This window comes from Gossypium hirsutum, chromosome A13 (genome assembly GCF_007990345.1).
Source record: "Gossypium hirsutum isolate 1008001.06 chromosome A13, Gossypium_hirsutum_v2.1, whole genome shotgun sequence".
NCBI lineage: Eukaryota > Viridiplantae > Streptophyta > Magnoliopsida > Malvales > Malvaceae > Gossypium > Gossypium hirsutum.
In genome coordinates, this window is record NC_053436.1 from 67,020,387 (window position 1) to 67,035,200 (window position 14,814).

The window sequence follows — 14,814 nt, forward strand, 5'->3', positions numbered from 1 at the left end:
ACACCATGCAGAACACTTCTTTCTCTTCCTTTGAAATTGAAAAAATAGAAGGCGGCAACCGATACTTCCCATTTGGAAGTACTTGAGGATGAAGATCACGCCGAATTCTCATGTCAACTAAATCAATTTGACTCTGAAGATTGTCTTTTGATTTTCCATCAACATTCAAAATTGTCCCAATTATGTTCTCGCATTCAAAATTGTCCCAATTATGATATCAAGATTGTGGTGTAAAATGTTGTGCTCCCAATAAGGCAACTCAAAAAAAATACTCATTTTTTTCCACAAATCCGCCTCATTAGGATCATCCTCTTTGTCGATTCATCATTAGATTCATCCCTCAATTTTCTCTTTGTTTGTGTGCTAGGTGGTTGATTCATCTTCCCATAACTAAAGTTGATATCTTTTAACATAAACAAGATTTCAAATCCAATGGTCTGCTCAAGAGCTCCTCTGTACTCTTCAGTATCGTCAAATAGAGTCCTCTGAAATCTAAATTTATGATTTCCATCTAACCACCGATGATGGCCCATGTAAGAGAACTTCTGCCCATTGTACAACCACTTCGAACAAGTTTACGCAGCACAACAAGGACAAGCATAATGTCCTTTAGTACTCTAACCCGATAAATTAGCATAAGCCAGAAAATCATTAATTGTCCACAACAAAGCTGCACATAAATTAAAGTTCTTCTTTCTCAATACATCATATGTCTCAACACCAGACCATAATTGTTTTAACTCTTCAATAAGTGGCTTCAAATAGATGTCAATATCATTTCCGGGACCTTTTTCTCCAGGAATAATCATTGGTAAAATAAATGAAGATTGCTTCATGCAAATCCATGGAGGCAAATTGTAACGAACAAGCACTATAGGCCAAGTACTATACGAAGTACTCATGATTTTAAATGGATTAAAGCCGTCAGCTGCTAGCCCAAGCCTCACATTTCGAGGATCGCTTGCAAAGCTTGGAAATTTACTGTCAAATGATTTCCAAGCTAAAGAATCCGCAGGATGTTTTAATAATCCATCATCGGTCCGTTGATCATTATGCCACCTCATAGATTCGGCCGTCTTTGATGACATGAAAAGCCTTTGAAGTCTTGGTATTAGGGAAAAATATCGCAAAACCTTGACTGGCTTCTTTCTTAACTATGCCCCACCTTCATCCGCATTCACATCTTCTGTATTCCCATTCATCCAACGAGACTTACCGCAAACATTACAACACTGTTGGTTCTTCTGATCACCCAAGTACAACATGCAGTCATTTGGGCAACTATGAATTTTGTCGTACCCAAGGCCCAAATATTTTATTAGTCTCTTCATATCTTGACAAGATTGGGGGATTTTTGCAAAAGGAAACATCTCTCTCAGAAACTCTAGCAGCATTGTAAAAGAGTTTCTAGTCCACCCTCCCAAACATTTTAAGTGAAATAAATGAATGCAGAAGGACAATTTCGAATATTTTGATCCCTCGTAAAGCTCTTCGTTCATTTCATTAAGTAAATTGTAGAACTTTGCCGCTTCTTCATTTGGCTCCTCATCAGGTGCACTTGTTCCCATTTTGCAAAAAACATTTCCACCAATATTACAATCATCGGATGTAATAAAGTCAGGTGGAAACGATTGATCACCATGACTGTGCATATTAAATGTATCCCGCAACATACCTTCCATGTCATCTTGTATAACATACTGGTGGTAATCAGTATCAGGATAAGTCGGATTAATCATTGAAGAAGTTCTAGTAGATGTACACTCTCCATGGAAAATCTATTTTTTATACCCCCGAATAAAGCCATCAACAATTAGATGTTCGTAGACAACTTCATGAATATGCCAATTGATGTTGCCACACTTCTTACACGGGCAAAGAACCATATTCTCTTGGCTTGCATTTTAAAATGCAAAATTCAGAAAATTTTGTACTCCATTTCGATAGGCTTTGCTTACCCTTGACAATTTCATCCAACTCCTATCCATTTCGTAGTTTTTGAATTCTAAAGTTGACAATAAATTACACGGGTAAGTTGTTTATTTATAATTCTAATTAAGTTATGTAAGTTTTGATATGATATATATTTATGTATTATGTAAGTTATGTAAATTATGTAAGTTATCCAAATTATGTAAATTATGTAAGATATGATATATATTTATGTATTATGTAAGTTATGTAAATTATGTAAAATATGATATATATTTTTGTTGATGGGATTGTGATTGTGTTGATGGGAAAACACATGGGAAGTGAAGAATTGGTTATTAGAATAAATTTACAAGTTTAGAGTTAATTATTTATTTTGAATTATGTCTATCATGTGTGCTCAATTATGGTTATTTTTTATTGAGTCACATGGTTAATTATTTACAAGTTTTTTCGTGATTAAAATAAAATAAAATAAAACTTTAAATATAATTTAATTTATTTAGGTAATTTAAAAATAAAATAAAAGTAGACAAAAGTTTTTTCCTGATTAAAATAAAATAAAATGAAACTTTAAATACAATTTACTTTAATTAGACAATTTAAAAATAAAATAAAAGTAGACAAAGGTTTTTTTCGTGATTAAAATAAAATAAAATAAAATAAAACTTTAAATACAATTTAATTTAATTAGGTAATTTAAAAATAAAATAAAAGTAGACAAGTTTTTTCCTGATTAAAATAAAATAAAATAAAATAAAAATTTAAATACAATTTAATTTAATTAGGTAATTTAAAAATAAAATAAAATTTGACAAAAAAAATTCGTGATTAAAATGAAATAAAACTTTAAATACAATTTAATTTAATTAGGTAATTTAAAAATAAAATAAAAGTAGACAAAATATTTTAAACATTGTTAAGTCTTTCTTTTAATTTGCATTTATTAATTTGTTAATTTAAAAATTAGGTAATTTAAAAATAAAATAAAATATTTAAATTAATGATATTAAACTTGTTAAGTCTTTCTTTTAATTTGCATTTATTAATTTGTTAATTTAAAAATTAGGTAATATAAAAACAAAATAAAATATTTAAATTAATGATATTAAACTTGCTAAGTCTTTCTTTTAATTTGCATTTATTAATTTAAGTAAACATTGTTCTTTTGGTAACGGCAAGTTTATGCTTAAAAGTTATGATTTATTTTGAATAAAAATTTTAATTTAAATGATAAAAGAATGATAATATATGTGATAAAACGGACGAGAATATTTCAATAATATTTAATAATTTAATAAAAATCGTGATAGAAATATAGAAATATTAAATCACAAATTAAAAGGTTAAAAATTGAGCAGAAATGATCCCTTCTACAGAATTAATCTCAAGGCCGATAGCATAACAGCATAACAAGTTCTGTACTTGATCACTTGTAAATTTGGGTATTATTATATCTATGTATTGTAGAGGAAAATAATGACAAACAGTTCATCGACAGCATAACAAGTCTCTGACGATAAACAGCATAAACAAATTTAAAAAATAATCCAATGATAAACAGAATAAGTTAAAAGCATGATCCATTAAAAATTAATCTAAGGATAAACAAGAATAGTAATTTAAAAAACGAAAGAAAAAAAGAAAGTAAAAGATTAACTAACCTTCGACTTATCTAGCCTTTCTGTGTATTTGAGTAGTATTTGTAGTTTTTCTTTCTCTTTCTTAGATCTCGAGTGGTAACTGATAAAGCAGTTGAAAGCTTCGGCTCTTTTTCCTATTGCTGGTCTGATACTGCCCAATCAAAAAATTCCACTATTACACTATACGCAATTACACTATTCCACTATTCCACTATTATTATAATCACAGAAGCATTCTTAGCATGACAATGCCATGCACCATTTCAACTTTGAAATTTAGATTTCTATTAAAACCCTCTATTACCGGGCTACTGGAGTCGTGAAGAAAAGACAGACATTATGAATAAGTTTATATTGTAATTAAAGAAAATAATAAATGATAATTTCATCAAAGCCAAAACATATCTTTAAAAATAAAAATAAAAAGAAAAAGAAAGGAAAACAAACTAATTTAACAACCTTTACATACAAAAGATAATTTCAGCATATCAGTATAGAAAAAATGAATTATCAAGTCACCTACTCTAACAATTTGATAAGGGCTTAGTGATTCAGATATAAGAGAAAAAATGTCCAGAAGCAAACTTCATGTTATCTAATTGAAACATGAATATGATCTACAACAAACAAAAGAAATAAATAAAATATAGCAGCTGAAGAACTCACTCTTTGAACTCCTTCAGATCCTCATATGAAAGATTTTGATAGTCATCGGGATATTGAACTCAAGAGCTCACCTGTGAAGAAAAAAGCTTTAGGATTTGTTCCAAATCTAAAAAGATCCCAAAAAAGAAATTTAGACAGATATTGGGAAAAATTATTTGAATAATAATAATGTTTATTAATTGTTTTTATAGATAAATGCTGAAAACCATTGTGATGACAAGCTCAATCACCTTAATCAGTACACTATGGGCAAAAGAATAATGAAAGAACCCTAATTAAGTGGGTAAATATCTCAATCATGCATGTATATATATATAAATTTCAACAATGTATGATTATACTAATTTGAAATAGGTTAAATTTTGTTTTTAATCCTTCTATTATGTTTAAATTTGAAATTTAATCTTTATCTAGTTTTATGATGTAATTATTTACTCCAAAGTGTTTAACTAAAAACATAGATTTTTCTTTGAAACATCTGTCTAATACCAAACATTTTAGCATGACAAATGAGAAAGGTATTTTAAGAAAAATTTATGTTCGCATTAATTAAAATAGTTAATTTTGTTAACTACTTAGATTAATGATGGAATTATAAAAATAATACTAATTATGCTAAATTAAAATATAGGGATACTAACAAGTGTTGGGGTTGTGGTCATTGCACTTCCAATTTCATGAACTTAGGTTCGAACTCTAAAAGTGACACCGTTGGAAGAGGCAATAGTAAATCCTAAAAGGATTAGTTTTCATGGATTGTAAATCGGGCATAAAAGATACCTTGGTCAAACCAAAAAAAAATAAAAGACAAGTATAAAATCTAAATATGAGCATAGTAGAGGGATCAAACCTAAATTTGACCTTTAAAGCAATATTTTTGCTAGGATTTCTTAGGGGACATTGAAGAAGCTCATTTGACATACTAAACAACAGTTGTTTCAGATGAGACAAAGTAGTCAATTTTTGTGTTGAATTTCTTGATGATTCATCTGATAAATTCAGAAGTGCAAAAAGTGTTCTATTTCCACCCTATCACAACAGGTTCTATTTCTACCCTATCTTAAGAGAAACAAGTATCATGCAGCAAATGGGTACCAAAATTTACCAACTAATTGCAGAAGCGGAGAGAGACGGCGACAGGACGCAGAAGAGACGACGGTGGATGACGATGAGTAGGTGGTCGGTCGACTGAGATGCCTAGGGATTTTGGGGGAAATTAAGGGATTAGGGGAAATCTATTTTGGTGTTTTGGGGGAGAAGGCTGAGACTGTCGGGCATGAAAGAAGGACTTAACATTAGAAATGAAAACGATGCCGTTTTGAAAAAAAATTCATTGTTTGCGGCGCTTATGAAAAGCGCCGCTAAAAGCAATCTATTGCAGTGTTTCCAGGTGAGCGTCGCTAATCTCCAAACAAAACAACGCCGTTTTTGTTAAGCACTAATGTTTTTTGCGGCGTTTATTTAAAAAACACCGCTAATCCCTATATATTCAACTAAAACGACGACGTGTACAGTAGACTTTAATTATTTTGCGGCGTTTTTAAAAGCGCCACTAATACCCTCATATACTAAAACGGCGTCGTTTTCTTTAAACTAAACTGTCTTTTGTGGCGTTTTCTATAAAAACGCCGCTAATCCCCTATATTTTCAACTAAAACGATGACGCTTCCAGTACACTTTACTTCTGTTGCGACGTTTTTCAAAACGCCACTAATACTCTATCCAACTAAAACGACGCCGTTTTCTTTCAGCTATACTGTTTTTTTGCGGCGTTTTTTTAAAAAACGCCACTGATCTCTTAATTTTTATATTTCATTTTTATTTGTTATAATTTGGTAGCCATAATAATTAACTTATGATAGTCAATAGTTAATAATATATCTATATTGCATGATAACTTTGAAATTTTAAGTTTAAATTTCACTTATATAAATTAAGTGTAGAGGAATTCATTTGAATTGAATTCTTTGTTCAATTAACTGTTTAGATTAATAATTTTAATTATTAATACTAATGATGATAAATGTTAATATGATGGTAATTAGTTATAATTTATCCTAATATTATGAATTAAAGTTTAAAAGATTTATGATCTCTTCCTGATATATGGTACATACTAATATTTTTTTTTACATTTTACGGAAGTAGATAATTTTCAGTTTTTATCTTTTAAATATGCTTAATATTTAATCTTTATATTTTAATTTCTATGGTTTCTATGTGTTTATAATGTTATTAAGTAGATATAGTACCTATCCATATCTTTTAAAATGCATCAATTGATTGTATAAAATTTCATCATTAATTTAACAAATTTCAAGTAAACCAGCTTAAATCCTAAACCTTTTAATATATATAAAGTTTATAATTTTAATAATTTAAACTATAATCATATATAATTTTAATATATTAAGATAAATATTATATACCTCTTTTACAATTATATAAGAAATCATTTAATATATAAATTAAAAAATGATAATTAATCAAAACCCTAAACCTCTAACCCCTATCTGGCCTTAAAATCCTAAACCCTAAACTTGATACCCTAAATTTCACAATACACACATATCTAATTAAACTCTAACCCCTAAACCATAAGCCCTTAACCCTAAATCCCTAACCCCTAACCCAACCCTAATCATTAACCCCTAACACTTAAATCTTAAACTCTAATTGTTAAACCCTAAATCAATACCTTAAACTACATAATTGTAACCCTTAAATTAGTAACTCCTACACCTTAAACCTTGAACCATATACCCTAAATCATAAATCCTAAACTATAATGATAATTAATTCAATATTTTAAAATTAATACTATCTCTTTTACAATTATATAAGAAAATATTTAATATATAAATATAAAAACAATTAGTCATATACCAAAAAACTTTAAAATTATTTTAAATAATAATATTTTAATTTATTTCATTTTTAATAAATATTTTCCTATGTTTTTACTTTTAAAATTATTCTACGTGTCATTATTTTCTTTTAAGAATTTAAATATACAATTAAAAATAAATTATACTTTTAGCGGCACTTGCTAAAAACACCGCTAATACTGACTTTTAGCGGCGTGAAAAACACCGCTATAGATCGATCTTTTGCGGCGCTTTTTTGAAAAACGCCGCTATAAGTCAGTATTAGCGGCGTTTTTAGCAAGCGCCACTAGAGCCACTAAATCTCAACAGAAAAAGACGTGTGTATTTTTTTGCAGCTTTTTCTCCAAGGCGCCGCTAATGGTCAAGCTATAGCATCGTTTCTCATATAAGCGCTGCTAATTCGCAACATATAGCGGCGTTTCCTTATAAGCGCCGCTAATGCTCGTTTTTTAGTGGCGTTTTTGTGGAAGCGCCGCTAATGCTCTTTTTTAGTGACGTTTTTTGTTAAAACGCCGCTAAAAATGTTGTTTCCTTGTAGTGCTAACAATCTTAATCACATAGGTTTTTACTTGTGATTTTATTGTTTTTGATAATTGACCTTTTATTCACCCAAACCAACAAACTTTTGCTACAAAGAAGAAATCATCACAACCAACATTCCAAAAAAAAAACAAGACTAGTGAAAACCTACCTTCCTATGATTCAATAACCTTGCACAACTAGCTCTCTTGATCAGCAAAAATAGAACCTGAACCTACTTAGAAGGTTTTCCATGCAACCTACTATTCAAAGGAAATACATAAAAGCACACAGCCAATCTGATTACAGTAGAAAGCAATGACCTTCCTTTCTCATGCTATAAAACCCAACCAATCATTTGCTGCCAAATACCATGCACCACCAACCACTCTAAATATCATGATAATACCCTCAACCTTGAGCTTCAAGAGTCGTTTGTTTATGTTTGTTTCTACGTAATATTGTGGAAAACTAGGAGTTGATGAAAAAATTGGGATTTTGCTATATTCGAACATCTCTAGAAAGAAAATTTCAACTTATATTTTTGGGATTAACGCTCATGTAGTGTTGCATTGGGTGTTTTTATGGTGAGCGAAAATGAAACCAAGTTGATCCAGCCACACAAATAAAAGTCACAAGTCATTAATTTCACTAAACCTAATGGTTTGTTTCTTTGTAAGAATTTGGATGATGTGTTGATGACCAATTATTGGAATACCCTCTAGGGAATAAAACAGCTTCCAAATGTAAGTAGTGGTTTTTATTGAAATTAAAAAGAAAACAAGTTTATCCAGCTACCAGAATGCCCATATTAGAAGAAACCATTGCTTGAAAAATTCTAAGCCTGTAGTTTTGTTTTTGTTTTTTTGGTTACAACCATAGATTGATTAATGTCAAACATTGGTAATTTAGCTGATTAGTTGTGATGAATGTATTTTAGCTTTCATCTTCAATTCTTAATTCATCAAACAAATTAGACTATCTTGTAGTTGAATTGCATATTGTCTCTAAAATAAGACAAAAATCCCCCCAAAAAATAAAATAAATGTTTATGGTAATTAGGTTATGAAAGTAAGTGATCATCTCTGTCTTTCAATTTGAGAAGAAAAAACAAAATTCTTTTCTCACTACAAAACTAACATTTTATTCACCTTTATGTGCACAAATTTTGACCCATTTCTTGTTTAAACTATATATATATTTCCGATTAAATATTTTTAATTTCAGAAATAATTTATTGTTAATTAAATAAAAAGGACACAATTTAACTTTTTTTTTCTTATTAAAAAGTTTTGAAATTATAAATAGAAGTAAGTATTTTATTAATTTTTTTGTCTATTTTATTTACTTTTATTTTTAAAAAAATTTATAAAGATAATTTAGGTGGATGTGATTATTTGAATACTTTAATCACAAACCGTCCATGATGAATTTGAGGCTTAACTAGTTATTTTTAGGAGGAGATTTAATATCCACTTCATAATCTATACTTTTTTCTTATTCCCTAACTATACTTCATACTTAAAAAACTGTATCCTAATCTTTTGTTGATGAAATTAAGTAAAAAAAAAAACCCATTTCTTATAATAATATATTTATATAAAAATTTATATTAATTAAGTTAAATGTTTAAAACTTAGGTTATTCTAATTTCAAATAGTATTATTTTATTTTAAAAATAAGAAACAACAAAAACACACCCATATTAAAAAAATATTTTAATATTCTCTTAATCGAATTGGTGTTTTGATGGCTTGTAATACAAACTCAATCAGAGAATTAATATAAATAATAGATTATGTGAGTCAAGAAGTAGATAAAAAAATATATATTTATACAAAAATTTATGTAAATAATAATTAAAGTTTTAGTTAAATGTTAACATAAAAATACTAAAAATTATATAGACTTCAGTTTAATATGCATAAATTTTTCTATATAAAAAAACCCTTAAAATAATACTAATTATTTTGTAAATAAGGATCCAACTAAGTTAATTAACAAAGAATAGATAGATATAGAGGTGTGCATGGGCCGGGCCCACAAAAAATTTTAGGCCTGTTTTCTACGCCCGGGCCCGGCCCGGCCTAAAATATGAGCCTAAAAATTTGCCTAAGCCCGGCCCGAAATAAAATTGTTAAGCCCGAGCCCGGCTCGGCCCGGCCAATATTAAATTTTTTTAACTTATTTTATTAAATAAAAAATTTTAAAATATATTAAATAATCAAATACATTTAAAACAAATATTAAAACAAGAAACAAATAAAAAATATATTAAAACAATTCTTAAAACAATACACAATTTGAAAAATATAAAAAATTGATTATATTAAAATTAAAATTAAAATATAAATATAATTAAAAATAAAAAATATATATATATTTATTATATAATTTGGGCCGGGCCGGGCCTGAGCTAAAAAAATTTTACCTGAGCCCGGCCCATTTTCTAAACGGGCCTTGTTTTTGTGCCCAAACCCATATTTCAGGCCTATATTTTTACCCAAACCCTCCCATTTTTCGGGCAGGTCTTCAGGCCGGGCCGGGTAACCCTGCCCATGCACAGCTCTAGATAGATAGATGAATTAAACTAAGTTAATTAATATAGGTAGATTCATTAAGAAGCTAACATCAAGCATTTAATTGATTGACAATAATATAAGCAAGATGCATTATTATAAAGGTGATTGCTTACCAGTTGCTAATCACATTTCATAATTTTCTCCTTCCCATTCTCTGTTTTCTTTTCCTTTTTTTCACAAATTATTTTCTAATGCAAATTCAAATGGAAAATGGAATAGGGAAAAATGGACATGTATAAGAAATCTTCTATAAATACCACCTTCTCCTTCGTTTCATTTCCAGACTTTACCTACACATTTTACAAGGCACAGGATTTCTGGGATTTTTCTGTATGTTTTAAACTCTCTTTCTTTTATTGCTTCTTCTTCTTGATTGTTTTGTTCTCTAATGTTGTGCTGAAAAAAGTTGGAGAAGATAACCACCCATTGCAGTATCTTGATTTTTCTTAGAAACTTAAATAACAAAGAATGAATTTTCTTGTACATTCAGTTTATATTAATTCTTTTCATTTCATATAGCAGCCAAAAACCAAGAAAAAACACTACGTTTTTCCATCTGTTCTTCATTGAAAACCAAGCTATCTTTTCTTACACCTTATTGGGGTTTTTTCCATCTGTTCTTCATTCAAAACCAAACTATCTTTTCTTACACCTTATTGGGGTTTTTTCAGACCTTCATATAACACTTTTTTCAATTCAGCGTGTATTGTTTTTCATTGCATATTAGGTTTTTTTTTTTTTGAGTTGCTTCATTACACCCGAGTTCGAGTAATGTAATTCGATTCTACTTGTTTTAACACAACTTTCATCACCTCAATTTGGGATTGTAAGTGAGCATCATATTCCTCTTTAATCTCAAGGCAAATTGGAAGAAAGATAAAGATGGCAAGAACAAGAATTACCATCTTTTTTATGGGGCTCGTGCTTTGGTGTTGCTTGACAAAAGCGGAATACATGAAATATAAAGATCCGAAACAGGCGGTACATGTTCGAACCCGGGACCTGTTGGATCGAATGACATTGGAGGAAAAGATCGGACAAATGGTCCAGATCGAACGCAGCGTTGCTTCGGCCGACGTGATGAACAAGTATTTCATTGGTGAGAGTGAGACACCACCATAATTGTATCAAATGTAGCAACTTTTGTGTGTCATATTAATGGATACAGAGGATATCGATTTTACTTTTGGCAGGGAGTGTATTGAGTGGAGGAGGGAGTGCCCCTTCTCCACAAGCTTCTCCAGAGGCTTGGATAAACATGATCAATGACTTTCAGAAGGGTAGTTTAGCAACCCGAATGCAGATCCCCATGATTTACGGGATTGATGCTGTTCATGGCAACAACAATGTTTACAAGGCAACAATTTTTCCTCACAACATTGGTCTAGGTGCTACCAGGCATGTTGCTTCACTTAAATCACATTACAATAGTACTGCGTTACTACATTGTTCTTTAAGTTTCTTAGTACATGTTACTCAGGGACCCTAAACTGGTTAAGAAAATTGGGGCTGCAACAGCACTTGAATCTAGAGCAACTGGCATTCCATATGTTTTCGCACCTTGTATAGCGGTAGCTTTATTTTCAATTTTGTTTTCCTGTTTGTTTCCCGGAATTCATTTCGAGTTTGAAATATTGATCTTTGCACAAATCCACAGTCTGTTCTTTACTGATTCCTTCCACAGGTTTGCCGAGATCCGAGATGGGGCCGATGTTACGAAAGTTACAGCGAAGATCCCCATCTTGTTGACGCAATGACAGAGATTGTACCAGGATTACAAGGAGACATACCTGCTAAATCTTCTAAAGGCATTCCATTTGTTGCTGGAAAGTGAGCAATTCCATGGTTTACTATACATAACACGGATTCGACTATATAACTTTTCGAAACATAAAGATACAACTTTCTATTAATGGTTTTTCGATGTCCAGTAAAAATGTTGCAGCTTGTGCTAAGCACTACGTAGGAGATGGTGGAACAACCAAGGGCATAAATGAGAACAACACAGTGATCAACTGGCATGATTTGCTTAGCATTCATATGCCAGGCTACTACACTTCGATTATCAAAGGTGTTTCAACGGTCATGGTTTCGTATTCTAGTTGGAACGGCGTTAAAATGCATGCTAATCGTGATTTAGTCACTGGTTTCCTCAAGAACAAACTTCGATTCAGAGTAATGTTTCCACACTCACAAGCATAACATACAAAAGAACCTTAGGAAACATAACACCAGATTTTGCACCATTGTTTCAGGGCTTCGTCATCTCAGATTGGGAAGGCATTGACCGGATCACTTATCCACCTCATGCTAACTATACCTACTCGATTCAAGCAGCAATCGGATCTGGCATTGACATGGTTAGAGCTTATATTTTATACTTAATTTTATGTGTTTGATCTTCTTACTATATTTTCATCTCTGCAGGTCATGGTTCCATACAACTATTCCTCGTTCATCCACGGGCTAACTTTCCTTGTCAAAAGCAATTTCATCCCCATGAGCCGCATTGATGATGCAGTGAAGAGAATTTTGAGAGTTAAATTTGCAATGGGTCTATTTGAGAACCCATTAGCAGATAACAGCTTAGTTGACCAACTTGGCAGTCAGGTCAGTTTATCCATTGCATGACACGGACCTGAAACAGAAAAAAATAACTATAACCCAACATGACATACCCGAATCTATATCATACGGATTATTAACGAAAACCTTAAACAGGAACATAGAGAGTTGGCTAGAGAAGCAGTGAGAAAATCACTTGTTTTGCTAAAGAATGGGCACTCTGCCGATCAGCCATTGCTTCCCTTACCTAAGAAGACATCAAAAATACTTGTTGCTGGTAGTCATGCAGACAATTTGGGTTATCAATGTGGTGGATGGACTATTGAGTGGCAAGGGTTCAGTGGCAACGACCTTACAAATGGTAAAACAAGCAATTTACCCCCGGTTTTAGTGTTTTTAACTATGTTGTTCCGACTCTTGTATGTATTTCCCATTTTCCAATATGCAAATAGCCATCAAGACTGTCCTTATGATCTCAGGTACAACAGTCCTAAAAGCCATCAAAAACACAGTTGATTCAAGCACGAATGTTGTGTATGAGGAGAATCCGGATCCCAAATTCGTCAAGTCCAACAACTTCTCCTGTGCCATTGTGGTAGTAGGGGAGCATCCATATGTCGAAACAAAAGGTGACAGCATGAATCTAACGATTCCAGAACCCGGTCCAACCACAATCAGAAATGTATGTGGAGCTTTGAAATGTGTTGTCATCTTAATGTCGGGTCGCCCCGTTGTGATAGAACCTGATATTGACTCCGTGGATGCTCTGGTTGCGGCATGGTTGCCAGGAAGCGAGGGTCATGGTGTGGCTGATGTTCTATTTGGTGACTATGGTTTTTCAGGCAAGCTTCCTCGTACTTGGTTTAAAACAGTTGATCAACTGCCGATGAATGTTGGGGATCCACATTATGATCCACTCTTCCCCTTTGGATTCGGCCTCACTACTGAACCAACTAAAGCTTACTAAGCTATGTCATGTTGGGGATCCAAAACTTTTTTTTTTGTTTATAAAAGAATGAAAGAAAGAGATGTGATTGTTATAAAGAAGACTCAACATTTGTGCATGCTACAGCCTTTTTTATTATGTCAACTTTAATAACTTTTTTGCTTACTTTTTCAAAAAAAAAAATTAATTAACTTCCTTTGCAAAAATAATTAATAGTTTGTTAGTTAATCGTTTTGATGCTAACGTAGCACTGTTACATCAGTCAGAAATAAAAAATAAAAAATTTATTAAAATTACAAATTTTATTTAAAATGTAAAAAAATAAAAAAATAAAACTGGGAAATTTTCAAAATTGTGAAAGTTTTAAATATATATATAAATTATAAATAAAGGCATGTAGATGAACCAAGAAGAGAGAATTATTCTCTCTTATATTTCCTTTGCTCTCTTGTTTTTACTAGAGTTTCCTTTAAGCGTGAAAGTAAAAAAGAGAAAATGGGGATTCTTTTCCTTTGTTTTTATTAACTCTGTGTTTTTACTATAGTTTCCATTGCTTAGACAGTTTTTTTTTTAAATAATAAAAAAAAGTGAATACCATTTACTCTCTTTTGAATTAGAGGGAAAATCTAGGGAAACAAAATTGATGTTTTCTTTAAGAAGCAAAATACCATTTTTATCCTATTAACATTTTAGGTAAGTTATTTTATAATTGAAAAATATTATTACAAATAATCATTTCCTTTTACCTTTCCACAATTTCTTCACTTTCTCTAGTTTTACTCCACTTTTTTAATACCCCAATTTTGGAGAAAATAAGAAGAAAGAAAATATAAACAACTTTACAATATTAACATCACAATACTTATTCAAAATTATAATTATATCTCTTTTCAATTTTTTCACATCTAATGAAAATTGTCAACTTCATATTTGATGATTCATCTTAATGCGTTATAGTAGAACATAAAATAGATATTACACATTCAAATATTTTTAGATGAAATCTATTAGTTTATAAATGAAAATCAATTCTCATGAGACAAATATTTCTTACATATTGGCCTTGATGCAAA

General features: G+C 30.8%; 1 protein-coding gene across 2 annotated transcripts; it reads left to right on the forward strand.

Moving 5' to 3' along the window:
* The first annotated feature begins 10,337 nt into the window (after positions 1-10,337).
* Positions 10,338-13,859, forward strand: LOC107893769 (beta-glucosidase BoGH3B). 2 transcript variants are annotated; one of them, XM_041085058.1, is made up of 10 exons: positions 10,338-10,560; positions 11,091-11,329; positions 11,424-11,628; positions 11,711-11,801; positions 11,915-12,060; positions 12,162-12,405; positions 12,486-12,590; positions 12,658-12,840; positions 12,952-13,156; positions 13,275-13,859. In XM_041085058.1, the coding sequence occupies exons 2-10, from the start codon at positions 11,113-11,115 to the stop codon at positions 13,760-13,762; spliced, it is 1,884 nt and encodes a 627-aa protein (XP_040940992.1). In that variant the 5' UTR covers positions 10,338-10,560; positions 11,091-11,112; the 3' UTR covers positions 13,763-13,859. The 2 variants fall into 2 exon arrangements, with proteins under 2 accessions (XP_040940992.1, XP_040940991.1); XM_041085057.1 differs by having other exon boundaries at positions 10,361-10,560; positions 11,062-11,329.
* The last annotated feature ends 955 nt before the right edge of the window (positions 13,860-14,814 follow it).

Bases quoted from the DNA above. Each gene is read 5' to 3' on its own strand.
- LOC107893769 (XM_041085058.1), top strand. From the start codon at position 11,113: ATGGCAAGAACAAGAATTACCATCTTTTTTATGGGGCTCGTGCTTTGG. The intron at 11,629-11,710 runs GCATGTTGCTTC...CATGTTACTCAG, and splicing joins ATTGGTCTAGGTGCTACCAG to GGACCCTAAACTGGTTAAGA. The intron at 12,061-12,161 runs GTGAGCAATTCC...TTCGATGTCCAG, and splicing joins ATTCCATTTGTTGCTGGAAA to TAAAAATGTTGCAGCTTGTG.